Source organism: Arachis hypogaea, chromosome 15 (genome assembly GCF_003086295.3).
Source record: "Arachis hypogaea cultivar Tifrunner chromosome 15, arahy.Tifrunner.gnm2.J5K5, whole genome shotgun sequence".
Taxonomy (NCBI): Eukaryota; Viridiplantae; Streptophyta; class Magnoliopsida; order Fabales; family Fabaceae; genus Arachis; species Arachis hypogaea.
The window spans coordinates 122,690,680-122,710,362 of NC_092050.1; the positions used below are offsets into that span (position 1 = coordinate 122,690,680).

The following is a 19,683-nucleotide window of genomic DNA, read 5'->3' on the forward strand; positions in this document are numbered from 1 at the left end:
CAGCTGCTTCTGTCGCGGACATTCACTCGAATTGGAGCCAACCATGGAGTGAGCTTCAACATCTAATAGATTTAGATATGACCCTAGCCAATTAATTTGGTTTTGTATCTTTTTTTTTCTTTCTTTTCTATTTAGTCACCAAAAAAAAATTAAGAGGTTGCAGGTTCGAGTCTTCTATCTTTGGTAAAAAAAAAAAAAAAAAAAAAAGTGTAACTCGGGAATCCCTTTAAGGAATTAACGTGGAGCATAACTCACCAACGACCGGTGGGTGGTTCGTTCGTTGGTGAAGTAGTTGAAGTCTGAAGCGTGAATTTACTCAGTTAAGCCACTCGATGCCCAACCTTACTTACTCTCAAACTATGACAACGATGACCACAACGACGTCGTCTCCACCACTTCTGTGCTCCTTCCTCGCACCGAAACAATTGCTCCTAAAACCTTCACTCTCTCTTCCCCAATCTCCCAAATCAAAACCGCTCCTCAACTCTTTCTCCGCAAAACCACCTGTCTCCAAAGCGAGAAGCACCAATTCGAGGACCGTTTTGTGCTTCGCGAGTCGCCGAAAACCGGTTGAGTTAGCCGAAGCCTCGCCGGAGGCAGGTAGCGATGGTAATTTCAGGAGAATATTTCAAATAGCATTGTGGGTTGCAGAGGCCGTCTACATTTTGTGGCTCTTCTTGCTTCCTTATGCCCCTGTGTGTACACCTTTTGATTTTTTCCGCATTTATCTTCCGGTATCAATTAAGTGAAAAAAATTAGAGACTAAAATCGCTCTTTGCCATGTTTCCTTGAACTTATTACCTGTTTTAAATTGTCACTACTTTTAAATTATTTATCACTATATTTCCGTTTTGACATGGTGACATTTTTTTTGGAATTTTTGGTTCACTGCTAACTTGGATGCATTCTCCTTTAGGATTAGTAGGGAACCATGGAATAGGAAAAGTAAAACAAAAGCTAATTTACAAAATTGTATCTTTATATTAATGATAGTAGTATTAGAAGAGCATTTGATAAATATAGAGTAAATGACTTGTATGGAATAAGTGTCTAATCAATGGAGAGACAATTAATGTTATTGTGGAAGAGTCAACTTTTGAAAATATAATTTTTGAAATTCATTTTCAGACTTTACGAAATTATGATGCTTGGCATGAATGTTCTGTTAGTTGTTGAGTGAACAATTTAAAGCTTATTACATCAAATGTGTTTTGCACATTCTAGTCACAATTGTAACATTGTAGGCTCTGCTGGATGTTCAATGATGTTATATGGTATATATGTTTGGTTCAATATAGAGGGAAAGAATGCTGACCTTTTGGGCAAAGATCTCTGATGATTAATACTTAATCATAATAATAACTACAAAAATATCTTGTCACTAGATGGGGTTGCATATATTAATTAAAATATTTTTAAGCAACAGGTTAAAAATATTATGGAATTAGCGAAAAGAAGTGGAAAGGAAAGAAAGCTTTGGATTTCTCTATTATGGGATTTCCATCTGAAACTTTTGATGTATAATTTTGGAGCTGAAATCCAGTTGGATTTCTTTGTTTGATGGCTTTCCATGTCTATCGGTATGATTGTATCAAAAAGTTGCTTATATCATCCCAGGATGCTTACTCTGCTCTGGTGGGAAAGTAAACGATTTAACCTGTTGCATTATGCGTGATTATTGTTCCTGAAAATTTTATATTGGTGAGATTGATTTGACTTGCGAATCTAAAATTTGACATGTATTGCAACAGGGAGATCCTGTATGGGCAATCAGTTCTGAAACAGTTAACAATCTTGTGGGTCTTTCGCTCAATTTCTTTTTCATCCTGCCTTTCATGAACTTTGGTATGTTGACTTAATACCTGCTGTTGATTACACTCATAAATGATGAATGAGTTGTAGCTTGTTCTTTCTTGATGAATCTTCTTGCAGCTTCTAGACTCAAGAATTGCATTGTCAGATGATAATAACTAATATTCCGGGTTTTTTTTTATTTTATTTTTTATTTCACAGTTAGGTTGTAGCATTGATAGTTATAATGATCAAAAGCACTGTTGTATCAATGACAGTTGTAATGATAAAAAACAGAGGTAGCCACCAAGGCCAATAGCGGTCATAGATATGGGGTTCCCCAACAAAACACAAAATCTAACTTTGGAACTTTGACATAATCACCAGAAATACTTTCACAATTTTTATACTACCATTGCTGATTATTGAAATGGATCCTTTTTTACTTTGTTTATATTGTGGATATTTGGATTACAGCAGCTTTGTGCTACAATGTAGCCTCAGTTGGTTTTGATAAGATTTATTCTCTGAATCCTTTTCTCCGTTCCTTTATATGGTCATTCCTGTTGCCATGCCACTACACAACAGGCTTATTAATATATATGCTCCTGTAAAATTTTCTACGAGAAAATATTGTATACTATATTATTCTGTTTATAGGTCCATGCATGAGTGACCTTATACTTCGTTGAGGTTTGTGTTCTGGTAAGTTTACTAAACCAAATAAAATCATACTGGTATCTTTCCCCTAATTGCAGTCTCTGTGTTCAACTTGATCAATAATATTAATTAGTCTAGTCATATTTCCTTGATATGTAAGGTTATTTAATACAAAGGCAAAGGCAACATGTGGAACTTGCAGCCTGACATTTAAAAATAAGTTTGGGAACATATACTGTATGCATTTTTTTTTATCCTTTCTCTTTAATGATTCGTTCACACGACATTCTGGCAGAGTAGTTGGCATTCATCTGATTGAGGCCCCAGTTCTTCATCCCGTAAGTATTATTGAACAACATACATATTATTGGATCCAAATTTTACATTATTTGATTTGAAAGTCTCCATGATGTTCAGAATTTTCTTGCTTCAGATGGCTGAAGGCCTGTTCAACTTTGTGATTGCCTGGACATTTATGTTTGCCCCAGTGCTGTACACAGATTGTAGGAGAGATAGATACAAGGGTTCTTTAGATGTACTCTGGGGCCTTCAAATGTTCCTCACAAACAGTAAGTTTCATTCGACTCTCTTTGCGTGACATGCATTTTTGTTATCTTGTTCTGATTATTTGCTAAATTCAGAACAGAAAGGAGTGATGAATAGTCTGGTCACGCTCAGTGTCAATATTCTCTATGATCATATACTCACCACAAGTATATTCTCTCAGTAGAAGCAAACTAGTGAAATATAGTTAAATTGCTTCACAGTTGTCCCTGTTTCATATACTTAAGAAAGTAATGCTCTTCATATAATTGGCTGACAGGATTAAATGCAAGAATTCAATTCAATTTTCTTTTACCTTATTAAAAGGTGTAACTGCAATCCTACTCAACTGGTCAGCGGTCAAATGCCAGCTGTGGCATTTGATCCGCAATTTCTTTGGGTAAGACAGTTCACCAACCAACAGAGTCTTTAATTACTTCTGTATTATTTCCACCACTTCTCCACTAATGTTTAACATGGTTACCAAAGTTACAACTCTTGCCATCACTATTCATAAGCGGTTTAAGAATTTTCTGGTTCATAGTGATTAGGAAAACTCAGCGCTGGTAATGTTTTGGGGTTTGACTAGACAAAAGGGTGGCTGTCCGCCAATTGAGGTCCCTATATGTTTGAAGAATTTAATTACAATGTACCGACAGTGTTAAAAGAATGATTTATGCTGTTGACCAATTAGATACTTGCATTTATATGAACTTTGAGATAGTGAGTGGTTTAGTTAAACACGTTTTTCTGTTGTCAATTCGTGATTGGAGAATTGGATGTATATGTAAAATTTTTCTCTATGTGCAAGTTTCTGTTTAAACTTTAAACTATGTTTTATTCCCAAGTTATTTTTCCTTTTTGTTCAATTAATTGAGTTTCTTTACATATTCATGATGGCAGCATTCTTGATCCCATATATGGCAATCCGATTGAACAATGCTGACAATGTCAGTGGTCCAAGCAAAAGGTCGGAACTGGGTTCCTTGATGACCAATGGTGCCTCATATGTTGGACTCATTGGTGGGATTACATGTATTGTGTCTATATTGTGGGCTCTATATGGCAGAACAGATGCAAATTTTGGTGGCATAGCAGATAGATGGGAATTCCTGGTCGGTTTCTTCGGATCAGAAAGGTTGGCTTATGCCTTCATATGGGACATATGTCTTTACATGATTTTCCAGCCATGGTTACTTGGAGACAACCTCCAGAATGTTCAGGAAGACAAGGTTGTCTTGGTAAATTATCTTAGGTATATACCCGTGGTTGGGATAATTGCTTATCTCCTTTGCTTGGAGCCCAAAAAAGTTTAAGTGTTTAATCAGTTTATCTTGCATGGAGAGCTTCTCAGCCGAAGGAGTCTTGAACATTTTTTTAAGTGTTACTGATTACAAAATATGCAAATCAAGTGCACTTTTGTCAGTTCCTTCTTGTGGATATTTGTAATCTCTTGAAATTTTAGGCAACTTTATTGGAGCAATAAGATGTAGCTTTATGGTCCTAAGCCTTCACTTGCTGGCTCACCTGAGCAAACACAACTTTTGCTACCTCTTTTTTGATCCCTTTCGTCGATAAAATTTCTTCAAAACTTGAAACGTTTCGTAGAGGTTAGAACCCAGGTGAATTGTATAAGAATGACTAGCATCTTCCAATAAAGTTATTTGAACCCCCATTTTCTCAGAGCAAGGAGCTCTCCCCCATTTTGCTATAAGACCCAAAAATTTATGGCTTGCTTTCATTTTGGGTGTGTTAAAGGTTAAAGCTCAAGTGCAGCGCCCTTTCCTACTTATATACAATAATAACAAACAATAAAACCAATTTCAACAGCTCACTTGGCTTCCTTCCACGCATGGTTCTGAAAACCGAACCGGACCGGCCGGTTCAACCGGAAAAACCGGGAACCGGTCACCTAGCCGGTCCGAGTAAGGCCAGAAACCGTCTGGCAAAAAACCGGGGGAAAAACCGGTCGAACCGGCGGTTAACCGGTGAACCGGGAGAACCGTCCGGTTTTTTTGCGGTTTTTGGAAGGGAAGTTAAAAGATTAAACGGCATCGTTTTGGCTCTTTTTTTAAAAAAAAAAAAAAAAAAAAAAAAAAAAAAAAAAAAAAAAAAAAAAAAAAGAAAACGCCTAAACGAAAGGAAGCCCTAAATCCCCTAATCAGTTTCCACCTTCCAGAGATCACCCACGGCCCCAAGCTCCAGAAGGCAGAAACCAACCAAGCACAGTTCACCACCCAGTCACACACAGCCATCAGCCTCTTCGCAGTCGCATACCCACCAGCCCACCACCACCAAACGAGCAGCCACAGCAGCGACGATGTTGACCACCGCAACCACCACCGTCGTTGCCGAGCTCGCCTCCTCCTTGGTCGTCGCCGAGCTCGCCTACTCGTTGGTCGTCGCCGACACCGCGTCCTCGCCGTTACTCGCCTCCTCCTAATCTACTAATCCGGGAAGCCTGCCCCCAAGCCTAGCCTCCACCACCGCCTTGTGCCTCTATTGCCGCTGCGCCATTCGTCGCACCGACCCCTGTTCGCTCTCAGACTCACCAGTCGCAGGCACGCTGTTTCTTCCTCGAGCGTCCGTCGTCTTCCTCTTCCCCTGGAGCTGCTGCATGCCTGCATACAAAGGATTTCTTGATTCTTGTAAGTGAAAATTTTTTCAAATAGGCACCAAAAACTGGTTACAATTTGCTAAAATTCAAATTAGTTTGATATTTTTTACTGTGGTGGGTGGTTTTATCAAACAGGAAGAAATGAATTATATAATATGCACTTGACTTAGTATAGATGCACAATGGGTAATCCCTTGAGGGACATTTATTTATAGACACAATTTTATGTGAAAGATATTGTTGATATTGATTTATCTTGACATGCTTACTTGCCTTTGGATATTGTTAAACAAGCTAAATGTAGAGATTGATAATTTGTTTTCATTATATCAGGAAGGTCATGAGGAAGCTCAAGAAGAGTTGCCTAAGAAAGCAAAAATCTTCTTTAGTACTGCAGTTCAGAACTGGGATGCTGACTTTTATGTGAAAGTTGATGACAGTATTGACATTGATCTGGGTAAAGAGTGTTTATATTTTGATCTCCTTATATAGTGTGTGTGTGTGTGTGTTTTTTTTTTGATAAGCAGTTAACTGTTTTTTTTCCAATATGAAATTATTGACACATTTTTTTATATGTTGACTGGCCTAACAGAGGGATTAATTGACCTTCTTAACCGCCGCCGCGGTCAGGATGGGGCATATATTGGATGCATGAAATCTGGAGAAGTGATATCAGAAGAGTACTTTGTGAATTATGATTTCATATATTTTATTTCATGATAAGTTATCCGTGCCCCTTGCCTGCCTATGGTTATGCTTCTGTTTGTTGTTGGTTCTCCTTCACCAAATGTTAAATATGTAACCAAATACAAGTTGAATCTTGCCAGTTTTGGATTAAGCTTATAAGCATCATTTTGGTTGCTTTTCAGGGGCAAGGCATGGTATGAGCCTGAATGGTGGAAATTTGGGGATGAAAAGTCGTAAGTGATATAACTTTCTATGGAAGTTTTTGTTTATTAAAGGAGAGATTTAAGTAGCAATGGTTACCTTACTGCAATTACCTTGTCATACCTTGTCATTTATGTGCGTTTTGAATATTGTCATTTGAAGTTGTTTATGACCTTTTAATGATAAATTATGTATTGTAGATTTTGTGAAATTGTTAAATTTTGAATTTTATTAATTTCAAAATTATTGAATTTAACTTTTTAAAATTATGTATTCAATTTTTTATAATTTCACTCTATATATTAAACCGGTTCAACCACGGTTCAACCACGGTTGAACCATTGAACCATTGAACCAGTTACTTGACCGGTTTGATGACCGGTCCGGTTCTCGCAACCTTGCTTCCACGCATCTCATTATATTTTACGGGTTGCTACCAATGTTCTGAAAATCGGACCGGACCGGCTGGTTGAACCGGTTAAACCGGGAACCGGTGAGAGAAACGGTCCGGTCCTCCTCCTAAAACTGCCAATTTCAAAACTGTTGGAAAACCGGAAACCGGCAGAAAACCGGTCGGTTGGGCCGGACCGGAAACCGGCCGGTTCTTAAAAAAACAAACCCACGCCGTGTCACTTACCCCCCTCCCCCAAACGCCTTCGCGAATCAAATGCCCTCAGTCCCTCACCACTCACCAACCCTAGCTTCTTCAAGAATTCAGAACCCAAACCAAAAACCTAGCCTCTTCAACGGATTCGACGCCGCCGCTCGTCGTTGTAGGCGCCTCCGCGGCCTCCTCCTCCCCCCTGTTCCAAACCAAATCCCTAGCTCGGCACGTCGTCGTCGCGTCGTCTTCTAGCTTCGCTGTTCAAGGCTTCGAGTTCGAGATGCTTGCCGTGGTGTCGCCGTCGTCGTCTTGCTCTCAGTTGAAGGTTAGTGGCACTGTTTAATGATTCCCTATGCTCTGTTGAGTCTGTGTTGAAACTTGAATGTCTGATAATTAGTGATTTCTGAATCTGAAATGACGTAAATCATTGGTTTTGTGTTGTTGAAATTATGTTGTTGAAATGGATTTGTTATGTTGCTGGCCTGCTGCTGCCATTTTTTAATTTTTGAGTATGATGTTTCTGAATTTTTGTTGAAATAGTTATTGATTTGAAGGTTAGGGTGATTATTTGTTCTGGAACTGAGTCTGCTGTTTCACTGCCTGATGGGAAAGTAAGTTCTCCCCATCCTCCATTGGATTCGTCCTGCTCGTCGCCCTCTTGATGGTTAGTGACTTTGGTGTGCACTTGTTCTTCGTTTTTCGTTTTATTCTCTGACTCTTTGTTCTGAAATCAACAAATCATTGAATGATTATATTGATTATGGGGTTTTGTGTCTTTGTTCAAATTTGCATAATGTCCCCGGAATTCTTTGCTGAGAACAAGAACATTGCAGGATTTGATAATGTAGGAGTGGCGTGTCTGATTTTTATGTTTCTATTGACTTTGTGATTTGTTTGTATTTATATTATGTGGATTTCATATCAGCCAGGAAAATCTCTTTATACTACTGTTAGAGAGCTCGTGGAGAATTCGCTTGACTCAGCGGAATCGATATCGGAGCTTCCAGTAGTTGAGATAACCATGTGAGTTTGCATTTGAAAGTACAATGAACTAGTAAATGATTGATTGTTCCATGCTGACATGGTTGTTGCAGTGAGGGGATAAAGAAAAGCAAATTTAATTCTATGATCGGTCATATAATTATATACAAAGGCACACGTTTTTAAATGTTTATTTGTAACCATATTCTTGCCAAGTTTTTCTTCTTTGTATTGATGTGCCATTGTTGTAACAGCTATTTGTTGCAAATCAAAAGAAACCAGCTGACATCGTGGGCATACTTGTTACAAACAGAAGCAAGCTTCTGAGGTTATTGGGTGACTTAAAAGGTATAGTAGGGAATTTACAGCACTTGTTTTTACTGAATCATGTTCCCATGATCACATTTATTGGAATTTTGTGCAGAGGACGAATAGTTTGAAGCTGACAAAGCAGAAGTTATGAAGGAAATTGCCGCTCTGGAACCTAAGGATCGCCCTTGAGCTTAAGATAGTGTCAAGTGGCAGATTGTGTTGTGGCATTTTGCTTACTGAAATGTCTCTTGCTATAGTTTTTTAAGTGTCCATCAACTTGAGACGAGCTCTTCACTCAAATTTCAATGATTCCATTCTGTAATTTAATTTCCATTTTGTAAATTAACTGACAAATAAGTTGCTAAAATGAGCCACAACTAGAACTAGGGTATGGGGCTATGGGCACTGGTGGTTTTAGAAAGATGTGGGCAGCAGCCTGTCTTGACTCCTTTACCATCAAATTTTGAGTTTATAAATTGTTGGAGCTGGAGGTCATGCAATCTTTGACCGTCTACAAGTTTGTGACTTGTTGAACCTGAATGATGGCTGTTTCTGGTGTCTGCGTACTTCACGGTCAACACTAGCTGATTTTTAAGGTTTTGATAATTGATAAACCATGATGTTGGATTTAATATTTAGATATCCTTTTATTACTATTTAACTTTTGAGTTTTGATTTTGATAAGATCATATGTATTTGGTTGATGATATTTTATGTAGTGTTTTAAATTTCGAAGATATTTTAAGATTTATATTAGACTATAACTATATTTTAGGATGTGTATTTATAATTTTTTTATTATTCTATTCTAAAACGGTTTTTCCGGTTGAACCACTAGTTAGACCGGTTAGACCAGTAAACCAGTAACTAGAGCGGTTTAATGATCGGTTCGGTTTTTTGAACCTTGGTTGCTACACATCCATATAATCATGTAACCAAGTTGACCCAAGTCCAAATAGAATCAAGCGCATTAAATGGCGAGTGAAAACACACGCTAGAGACGAACGAAACCCCTCATTTTTCATTCGCGCTTCATTATGAAAAAAACGCTACATCTTTTTCAACACAAAACCAATACACGAAACAACTCATTCTCTTCGAATCTCTCTCAACATCACTCAAACTTCAATCAAGTTCTTTGCGAAAACCACTACTGGAAAGGAATCGGGAGAAGATTTTGCAAGCAACAACCAGAAATGAAGAAAAATTGCAACAGAGACTACCAAAGGTATGAGAAAGCTACTGTTCATTTGAAATCTTGCAATGTCGTATTTCTCCTAGTTGCATTTTAGGTTTACTGGATTGATTTGCTTCGTTTAGTAGATCGAACTACTGTGAAAGCATTTTTACAGTATAAATAGGTCTTGGAATGAAATTTGTTGTTATTTTCATTCAATTCAGTGGATAGTGTAACTAGGGCTTTGAGATTTGTTCGGTTCGGTGGCTTTTGTAATTTTGATTCACCAAGTGAATGTATTTCGGTTCGGTGGGTTCCTTTTGTGATAGCATGCAACAAATCATTTCCTAACTGTTTTATTATTTATAATGTTTAATTCTGTGCATGAATGAGTTTCGTTAAGGTTGTCCTATATAATGCTTGTAAGAATCTTCAGTTTGGATCCCTTTGAGAAGCAAATAATATATTGTCCAAATGTATCGCTCTTGAATAACTTTGTCTTTCTTCCATTCTACAATTTTTTTAAGCATGAGTTACACTTGTCAGCAATTTTAGCAGAAAAATTGACAATATCTCGAGATTTGATGTAAATGAGTTTTGTTTAGGACAATTGACATTAGAGACAACTCTTTCACTTTGATAAGTCATACTACTACTGTAAAATTGTCTCATTATATTGGATAGATTTTATCATGAATGGTAGTTAACCTTGATACTTAAAAGAAAGATATCAAGTTTCAGTAAGAGTTTTTAAAGAAGCCAATTTGCAAATGTCATTTTGAAAGAACACCTAATTCATGAAATTTGAAAAACTTTTCTTTTGGAAGATGTTGATTTGATTAAGATATACGTGCTTGTTCTTATCAGTGTGGATAGTTTAAGTAGAGTTTTGAAATTGGTTGTTACTATCTTTAGTACTTCTTTTGCATGGAGGAATACTATTCTTCTTGATTGAAAGTTGATCACCATTTATTAACCACATGAACGTTGTTTGATTCGGTGGCCTTTGTGATTTTGGTTCACCAAATGAATGTTTTTCTGTTCGGTGGCCTGTGGCATTTTAATTGACTTGATTAAGATATACATGCTTGTGCTTGTTGATGTATTGATAGAAGTATTAACCAAAATTTTTTATTACAACAAAACAGAACAAGACAATAGCAACAATGAAGGAGAAGCCGCACTATAACGTAAGTAGATTAAATATATTTATCCGTTTTCATTCGAATAATATCTATTCTGTATTATAAATATATTCTCACATTTTGTTTCAAAACTTGCAGAAAACTTATTATTGCAGATGCCAAACAAAAGCAATAGCAACAGTTACAGGGATATGAGTCAAGAAAAGAAAGATACAGTGAAAGAAATCAATAGCATATACTATGATAGTAAATTCACATATGGAGATTTAGATAGTAAATGGCATATACTATGATTGACCGGTTGTAATTAACAATATTTTGTTTAACTTGTTTAAAAAGCAAAAAATGCTTACTTCAAATGTATATATGTTAATATTAATGTAAATGTTAATGTTAATATTTATATTTGATTCAAGATGGATTACTCATCTGAGATGTTAATTTATATATCTGTTGGAACTGTCTGCCTGCTGTTTTGTTCCAGATTCTCAGTGATTGCAATGACTGTATTTACTAATACATTACGAACACCAAAAGAACACAGTGAACCGAAATTAATACATTGGGCGAACCGAAAGTTGCAAACACACTGAACCCCTAAACCCTGAACCCTAAACCCTAAACTCTAAACCTTGAACCATGAACCCCTAAACCCTAAGCCCTAAATCCTAAACCCTAAACCCTAACCCTAAACCTTAAACCCTAAACCCTAAACCACCCTAAACTCCCTGTGTTGTTTGAGTATCTCAACCTGATCTGGACAACAAGGATATGAGTGATTCAAAATAATTTTGGAAATTGTCCAAAGACCAACATCCTTCATTATATGTACGTAAATTCTAGCCGGGCAATTTAACCCAGCTGAATGGTTTGTCTTCAAAGTTGGAGATATCTTAGATTTTCACCTCCCCTCTCTGGTGCATACAATTAATTGATTCTTAATCTTGTCTCCGTCTCGAGTCGTGTTCCTTATTTTCGTAGAAAAACTAGCAAGTTTGGAATAATGTTTGTAGAACTTTCTAGCTTCTTCTAGTGTTTTGAAAATCATTCCCACCTTTGAGACAAATTTTTCATCCACAAAACAGCTGGTCTACACGGTGAACCAAAATCTTAAATACGGTGAACCGAAATCTTAATTACGGTAAAACAATTATATAGTGCTTAGGGAACAAAACAGAATATATTCGTCTAATTTTTTTTAGACTTCTTTCTGCATACCGAACCGAACACATGAACATGGTGAAACAACTCTATAGTACTTATCGAACCGAACAGTTACTCATAGTGAACGAAACCATTATACAAAACCAAATTCGAAACAACTCTGTCTACAATTTACATATTATCAATTCAATTCAATTTAGATACAGATCACTTCAGTCCATTCAATTCAATTCAAATAAAATTAGCAATTGCATTCCATTGAATTTGATTCAAAATTCAATAATCCAAATCTCATCGAATTGATGCGTTTCGAAAAAATTATCCAAATTGCACGCATTCAACTGATTTAAAATTGATTCATTCATTGTTTCAATTTAGAAGTGCAGATCGAAGAAGAAAACGAAGTAGAAGAAGAAGAACGACGAAGCTAATTATGTTGAAGTCAATCCAGATCCATAATGCAGAGAAGAAAAATGCGAACAAAGGAGAACAACGAATTTAATTAGGTTGAAGAAGAAAAAGGAGAAGAGGAAGAAGAACAAGAACAGGAACAAGATGAAGAACGCGAACAGAGAAGAAGAACAAGAAGAAAGAAAACGCGAGAAGAGAACAAGGTTTTTACTTTGAGAAAGGTTGATCACGCAAAAGAAGAATTACGTTATATACGTTATATGAGACGCGTGTAAAACAAACGAGTATAAAATGCATATAGTGGAAGGTACTTGAATAACATTCATGTAATTTTTATATGGATGTAGAATTTTTCCGTATATTTTATTGTGATGCATCACAATGTTGTATAATGAACTTCCAAATCTATTCGTATATTTTAACCGTAAAAGTTGTAAAGTGTGTCTGTGAGTTGGAAGAATAAACTTCCATTTTGACCTTTAAAAATTTTAATTTTGGATAAAATAACTTTTAAAAAAAATTGGCATTTTGTTTATCTGAATATAATTTCAATTTGAAAAAATGCACCAAATATAGCTACATATTTTGATGCAATTTTTTAAAATTTACTTGGAAAAATTTGATTTTTTTTCATCTTCCAAATTTATTGCCTAGAGAATTTTTTTTAGTAATTTTTATTGTGAATGAAAAAAATTAAAAAAAAAATAATTTTTTTCAAGTATTTATCTCGTAAATAATTTTTCAAGTAATTTTATAAAAAAATGAATCAAAGGTATGAAATATTTCACCCTTATAAAAACAGAGCATTTTATTAAAATGATATTATCTTTAGAGGATCAAGATTTTATTTTTTTTTAAATAATTATTTCATAAAAAATTAAATCTTTTAAGATGCAAAATAGTTACTCGGTTTGGAATTTCATATTAGAATGGAAACAAGGAAGAGTGTAACTTCTAAGATTCCCAGATTAAGAAATTTAAAGTTTTAAACAATAAAAAGAAATAGACGACTGAAAATTTTATCTAAGCTAAAAATAATTGTGAATTGTAGCTAGAAAAGTAAAACGATGTCGTAAAGACGTAAACTACCATCTTCGCAAGTCTCCAGTATACTTGCCAGGCAATCCTCACTTGACACTGAAACAGGAGAAAAGGGAGTTCCGTAAATTTTCCCGCCCATTTTTTCATACTCCAAACAATGGCTCCAAAATCGGATAGCGCGGAAGGTAAATCCATCACCGGCGCCGCCACTTCCTCCACCCTTGCTCTCTTTGATTGTTAGATTCAGATTGAAGCTCTCTATTCTCTGTTTTCCCCTTTCTGTTATCAGCTTTTGCTTTAGCGATTTCCTTTTCTGAACTGAACATTTCATCTATTTTATTTATTTATTTGTGCTTTCGTTTAATTCGCAGCGATCGTGTTGAACTTCGTGAATGAGGTAACCTATGTTGTAGTCATATACTTTTGATGCTAAATGGTTGTTTGCGCTTGTTCTTCACAAGTAATGTCTTCTTCGAACAGTAGCGTTCATGAATCGCCTCACGTTCTTTTTAATCAATTTCTATTATTATTCTTTTGCCAGTTTAGTTTCTATGCGTTAAAAAAATTAGCATACGGTTATGAACTATATACTTTAGCTTATATTGATAAGTGTCTTTGGTGAAATTCATTGAGGTTTCCATATTTTGCTTATGGTCTTTTCAGTTTCTTTGCCACCAAAGTAATTGAAAACAGCACACTTTTCTGAGCTGAATAATTTAACTTATGTTGATTTGGGTCTTTGGAAAATTCGTTTATTTTCTGGTTTTTTTTTTTTCACTTTGTTTTCTCAGCAAAATAGGCCTTTGAATGCTCAAAATGTGGCGGATGCTCTGCAAAAGTTCAACCTCAAGAAGGCAGCCATACAGAAAGCACTGGACAATCTTGCTGATGGTGGCCGTATTTCTTTCAAGGAGTATGGCAAGCAGAAGATATACCTTGCCCGGCAGGATCAGTTCAACATCCTGAACAGTGAAGAGCTTAATCAGATGAAAGAACAGAATGCCAAACTGCAAAAGCAGCTTGAAGAACAGAAAAAGACTATTAATGAGGTTGAAGCAGGTACACTGAATTATGTGATCATCAAACCATCGCATTGATTAATGTTATCAAAAACCTTCTTGTTGATAGTTTTCATCAATTTGAGATTTTAAAAAAGCTCCTTTTGAATCCTGAAATTTATGAATGTAACTTGTAACTGCAGAGATTAAATCATTGCAGTCAAATTTAACACTGGAACAGATCTGTGGTAGAGAAGCAGATCTGAGGATGGAGGTAGCTAGTGTGCATGTTTAGTGCTGAATTTCATTGTTGATAAAAGAATTTGCAATTGTGCAGATTTTGACTAAGATTGTTTCCATCTCTGGCTTCTGCTTCAGGTTCAAGAAATGGAGAACAAGTTGACCAAGCTACGCGGAGGTGTTACCCTGGTGAGTCCTGAAGAACGCATGGCTGTGGAGACCATGTTATCAGAGAAAATAAGTCAGTGGAGAAAGCGTAAAAGAATGTTCAAGGATATATGGGACACTCTTACTGAGAATTCACCTAAGGATCCCAAGGAATTAAGGGTATTGTTTTGGGTCATCATGATCACGGATTTTGTTTTATTTTATGTATCTGTTCTAATACTGATACATGTTTGTACTTGGCAGGAGGAGCTTGGAATAGAATATGATGAAGATGTTGGAGTGAGTTTGCAATCATACAATGACCTTATCCAACAAGGAAAGAAAAGGCCAAGGGGTTACTGATATATTTATAAGGACGGAGTCTCAGATGTCTGCTCTTCCTAATAAACAATTAGGTGTGAATATTCCTTGGGGTTCTGACCTCCCTGAACATGTTTGAAAATTATGTTCCCTATGTAATTGTTTACAATTCAGACCTAGTTGTTGCCTTTGTTCCCTAGTGAATTTACAAGCATGACTCACTGCAATGTTATTGTTTATATCTTTTTAGGCATTAACATCAGTTGCATTTGACAGAAATATAGCATACTTCACTAATGTACATGTTTCAAGGTCATATAAAATTATCAATATGAAGCATTTTCCTACTTGATTTCAGCATCATTTCTGCTGATGAATCACTATTGACATCTAATAGATTCCAAGAATAACTCTTAAGCACGATGTTAAGATTCTTACAATTGCTTTGCCATGTATGACAGATTCTGTTTAAATTGAACAATTCTAAGCTAGAAAATACCATAATGGTTAACAATGAGTTTAATCTATATTAACTTGACATAGCCCATACAATATTAATTATGAATGGCAACCTCAGTTAGAAGTCTCTTAAGATCATCTGTTTTTTTTTTCTTCCATCATATGTATTGTCAAATATCATTCTGTTTCTTATGCAAATGTCCACGGGGTGCCTATTTCTATGACACTGTTGCAACAACTGCAGATGATTTCATTCATTTTTATTCCACCTAAATAAACTAATTTTACAAGTTACAACACTGCAAATCCAAAACAATATCTTGATAATAAAAAAATAAAAAATATTGAATCCATAATTACACGCTTAGATAAGCTACTAGCAAAACTCACATCCAAAATGCAGTATGGAAAGCAACATACATTCATTTTCAATAGCAACCTGTACTTGTCTACTCATCTAGTCCTCACAGAAATTGGCCTCTTCTCCAAATCCAACTGAGGTCCACTCTGCATCTTGGTTCTTGTCACTTTTTTATTAGATTCATCTTTCTGAGAGCCTGATCCAACTGCCTTACCCTTAGTATATTTTGGAGATATCGGCATAGAATATTGATTTATGTTCATTTTATTATTGGTGTCGTCATCACTTTCATCAAAAACTACTTCCTTATTTAAAGTATCAGCCTCAATTTCTGTATCAACTGACACCTTCAAAATCTCATCAATTGAATTGGAACCTAAACTGTCTTTTGGTTTCTCTAACCTGTTTATATTCTTGTTATCTCCTAGAGTTTCATTAAAGATTTCTGTCTCTTCCAGTTGAGGTTTATGGCCATGAGAAAATTTTCTCGGTTTGGGGCTTGAAGTGTTATGATCATCAGGATCATGGGGTTCAGATCGGGAGAGTTCCACAGCTGCCCTTGCGGCAGCTGCTGCAAATGCTGCTGACTCAAAAGCTGCTTGTGCTGCATCAGCTACATCCTTGTACTTTTTCCTTGCCTTAAATGAATTGGATAACTCCTCATCTTTTCCTCTGTTAGGGAAATTATGAAAAATCTCTTCCCCTATCCCGTGCTTGTTCTGGTTTTGATTTTCCGCATTGAATTGCTCCTGCATATATCCCATCAGATACCATTATTTGTTGTCTAGAAAAAACTATATTGCTTCCTTTGGTTTTATATTTACCTCAACCGAAACAGAGGAAAATTCTTCAAGTTGCAGAATAATATTGTTCTCAGAAGCAATTTCTTTGAGTTGCTTCATTCTGCTTTCCAAGCTTGGCATCCTTGTTGACAGCTTTTGTACCATCTATAAGTAGCCACATAAAAAAATGATGAATACAGAAAAGAAAAATTACTCAGAAAACTAATGTGATTTATTAGCATTTGGTATGCAGTTATAAATCAAGCTAGTGTCTAAAGCAGCCATAACAAAATAATGGGAAGATGACAATCTGAGACTTGATAAAATAACTGATTATCATATAAGATACGTACCTGAGGATGGACTCCACAATTGTTCCTTAACTCAATAGCACGTGAAGCAAACTCTTTGCCAAACCGAGATGTCAAAACTGCACGAATCTCTTGTATCTCTGGAAAATCTCCACACCTTGAAGCCGCATAGAGTAACCCGGATGCTGCCTCCTTCAGTTCCTCAGGGCATTCCCTATGAAAAGAACAAAACACAGCTCGTGAATTTAATAAGTAAAAAAAAAAAAAATTCATCAAGTAAAATTGCAAATTATGAAGTGTAGAGCAATAAATTTAACCTCTCTTGTTCAATGAGATGGATCCTTTCGATCACAAGGTTGCAATATCCTTCAATCTTGTCGTACATATCCAACATATTTTGCTCCTTGATAACATGCTCAACCTATGAGAAGAAAAATGATCAAAGTATGACTTTTATAAAACAATTAATAATATTATACATGTAAACTTACTCGAAGTAAAGCTCGTTCATGGTGGTCGAGTTGGAGGAGTTGAAGGACATCGCAACGGGCTTGCTTAAGGCGAACCTGGCGCTGGTTCTTGAGCACAGCAATGCGTGAAATGGCTAACGTTATGATAGGCCTGAACTTTGCAGCCTTGAAAGTTCTTCCAAGCAGAGCATCGAGCTTCTTACCCATCTTACAGTAGAGGAGGAGCGGAGTAAATAATTTCAACTATGGCAGGCACCAACCTCTGGAAACACGCAAACTTGAGGACGTTCATGCCAGTTATAGAGAATGGATCTTTTAAACGCTAGTTTAAGAATGAACCAGAGGACCAGTCGGCAAGTAACTAATTCGTCATTCAATTATTTATTTATTTATATTTATTTTTTAGAGATGAGGTAAAACCGTAAAACCTTAAATGCTTTCATCATATTCTTAATGAGAAATTCTCCATGTACAAGTGTTTTTTTATACAAGTCTTTATAAATACATCTTCTTCTTCCTTTTTTTCTTTTTTTTTTTTCTTTTCTTTCGTTTTTTGCCTTCTCTTTCTTTTTCTTTAACCATTACTGCATGTTTTCACTGCACCTTCTTTTTCTTGCTGCACTTTCTTCTTCCTCTTCCTCTTCTTCTTTTCTTTCATTTCTTGCCTTCTGTTTCTCCTTCTTCAACTGTTACTGCACGTTTTCACTGACCTTCTTCTTCTTCTTGCTGCACGTTCTTTTCTTTCGTTTCTTGCCTTCTCTTTCTCCTTCTTCATTTACGTGTTTTTCTTTCTGTTTTCTTTCTTCGTTATTTTCGATTTTCATTATTTTTTGACATCAAGCTCTGAAATCGTTTTTGAAGAAGAAGAAGTAACAGAAGATGAGGAGGAGAAAGAGAAAGAGTTCTGAATTATGCATAAGATGTACTTCAACGAATTTTGGGTGTATTTCTTAAATCCTTTGGGTGTAGTTTTTGTAATCCTTTGGGTGTATTTCTGTAATCCTTTGAGTATATTTCTATAATCGTTTGGGTGAATTCCTGTAATCGTTTGGGTGTATTTCTGTAATCCTTTAGGTATATTTCTGTAATCATTTGAGTGTATTTCTGTAATCATTTGGGTGTATTTCTGAAGTTCCATTATCTTCAAATTTGGTAAGAAACTTGTTTTCAGAGAGAAAGAAGAAGAAGAGTCGTTTATAATGCATGGTGAGTAGCGCGCTTTGGAAACAGGAAGTGGTTGAATAACGTGCGTTTATTTACTCTTGAATGTGAGAGTGTAATGCGTGTTTTTTGTTGGGTTTGTGCCAACTTGTAAGACTTCTAAGCCAAAAAGACTTGTATGTGTAGCAGACCTCCTAAAAAAATTTAAAAATTAATATTTATTTATTACAAAAGATAAATTAAATAAAATTTAAGCACCAACTTATAGAAACCATAAAATTGACTTATTATTACCTATTTTCTGTGTTTTAGATATTATTTATATGAAAAATACTACAAAAATGGTAGAATTTATTAATTTTGATTAATAATTAATCATTAATATTTAAAAGTGTGAATTAAAAATATATTATTAAATTATTAAAATAATAAAATTAAATTAATAATTAAAAATAATAATAAAAAATAATAAATTATCATAATCTTTTGATATTTTTTATTTGTAATTTGATTATGAGAAGTACACACAATATACTTATTTCTCATTGGTAAGGCCAATTACCGGATTAATGAGTTTTGGGTTTTGTAAAATTGAAAAATTGAACTATCATGTTATATACATGGAAAAAATCAGGCAATTTACCGTATATGTAAAGTAGATGTTAAAATATAAAATATATATAAAATTTTTTATTTTTTAAATGTACATTTTTCATTTTTTAAATGTGTTGTTTAGTTTTTCATGTTTCATTTTAAATATGTTTAATAAAAATACTACGTATATATAAAAAATTAGTCACTAATTAGTTATCATATATTTATATATATGTATTATTTATTTTTTATGTATATTTTAATTTTAATATATATTTTATATAAATTACTAATTTGGTGGTTAATTTTTTGTGCACCCATATATAGTTGTAATTTTAAACTTTAGAATTTTTCGGAAAAAAATTTAGAAACAAAAATCAAAGAGAAAACGAAATTTTATTATTTTTCATTTTTATCTTCACAAAATTTAAAACTAAAATATTAAAAATAAAAACAAAACATTTTTCAAATCAAATCTACTTTTAAATTCTTGTGTTCCATGTTA

At 35.1% G+C, this 19,683-nt stretch overlaps 3 protein-coding genes and 2 long non-coding RNA genes across 5 annotated transcripts; 4 read left to right on the forward strand and 1 right to left on the reverse strand.

Moving 5' to 3' along the window:
* The first annotated feature begins 237 nt into the window (after window positions 1–237).
* LOC112750558 (uncharacterized) lies at window positions 238–4,501 on the forward strand. The gene is made up of 5 exons (XM_025799346.3): window positions 238–695; window positions 1,752–1,845; window positions 2,752–2,789; window positions 2,885–3,020; window positions 3,898–4,501. The coding sequence occupies exons 1-5, from the start codon at window positions 333–335 to the stop codon at window positions 4,308–4,310; spliced, it is 1,044 nt and encodes a 347-aa protein (XP_025655131.1). The 5' UTR covers window positions 238–332; the 3' UTR covers window positions 4,311–4,501.
* A 656-nt stretch (window positions 4,502–5,157) lies between these two features.
* LOC140178964 (uncharacterized) lies at window positions 5,158–6,388 on the forward strand. The gene is made up of 3 exons (XR_011872197.1): window positions 5,158–5,642; window positions 5,945–6,068; window positions 6,204–6,388. It is a non-coding gene; the product is annotated as an uncharacterized lncRNA (long non-coding RNA).
* Window positions 6,389–7,134: 746 nt separating this feature from the next.
* LOC140178963 (uncharacterized) lies at window positions 7,135–9,157 on the forward strand. Its single transcript, XR_011872196.1, has 5 exons — window positions 7,135–7,428; window positions 7,644–7,767; window positions 8,029–8,126; window positions 8,339–8,432; window positions 8,509–9,157. It is a non-coding gene; the product is annotated as an uncharacterized lncRNA (long non-coding RNA).
* A 4,228-nt stretch (window positions 9,158–13,385) lies between these two features.
* LOC112750563 (homologous-pairing protein 2 homolog) lies at window positions 13,386–15,387 on the forward strand. The gene is made up of 6 exons (XM_025799349.3): window positions 13,386–13,519; window positions 13,706–13,731; window positions 14,126–14,393; window positions 14,536–14,606; window positions 14,711–14,899; window positions 14,984–15,387. The coding sequence occupies exons 1-6, from the start codon at window positions 13,492–13,494 to the stop codon at window positions 15,080–15,082; spliced, it is 681 nt and encodes a 226-aa protein (XP_025655134.1). The 5' UTR covers window positions 13,386–13,491; the 3' UTR covers window positions 15,083–15,387.
* Window positions 15,388–15,744: 357 nt separating this feature from the next.
* On the reverse strand, window positions 15,745–17,896 carry LOC112750562 (uncharacterized). Its single transcript, XM_025799348.3, has 5 exons — window positions 17,445–17,896; window positions 17,271–17,374; window positions 16,996–17,167; window positions 16,685–16,807; window positions 15,745–16,609 (listed from the first exon to the last, which is right to left on the reverse strand). Exons 1-5 carry the CDS (start codon window positions 17,628–17,630, stop codon window positions 15,953–15,955), a joined length of 1,242 nt encoding a protein of 413 aa, XP_025655133.1. The 5' UTR covers window positions 17,631–17,896; the 3' UTR covers window positions 15,745–15,952.
* Window positions 17,897–19,683: the final 1,787 nt, after the last annotated feature.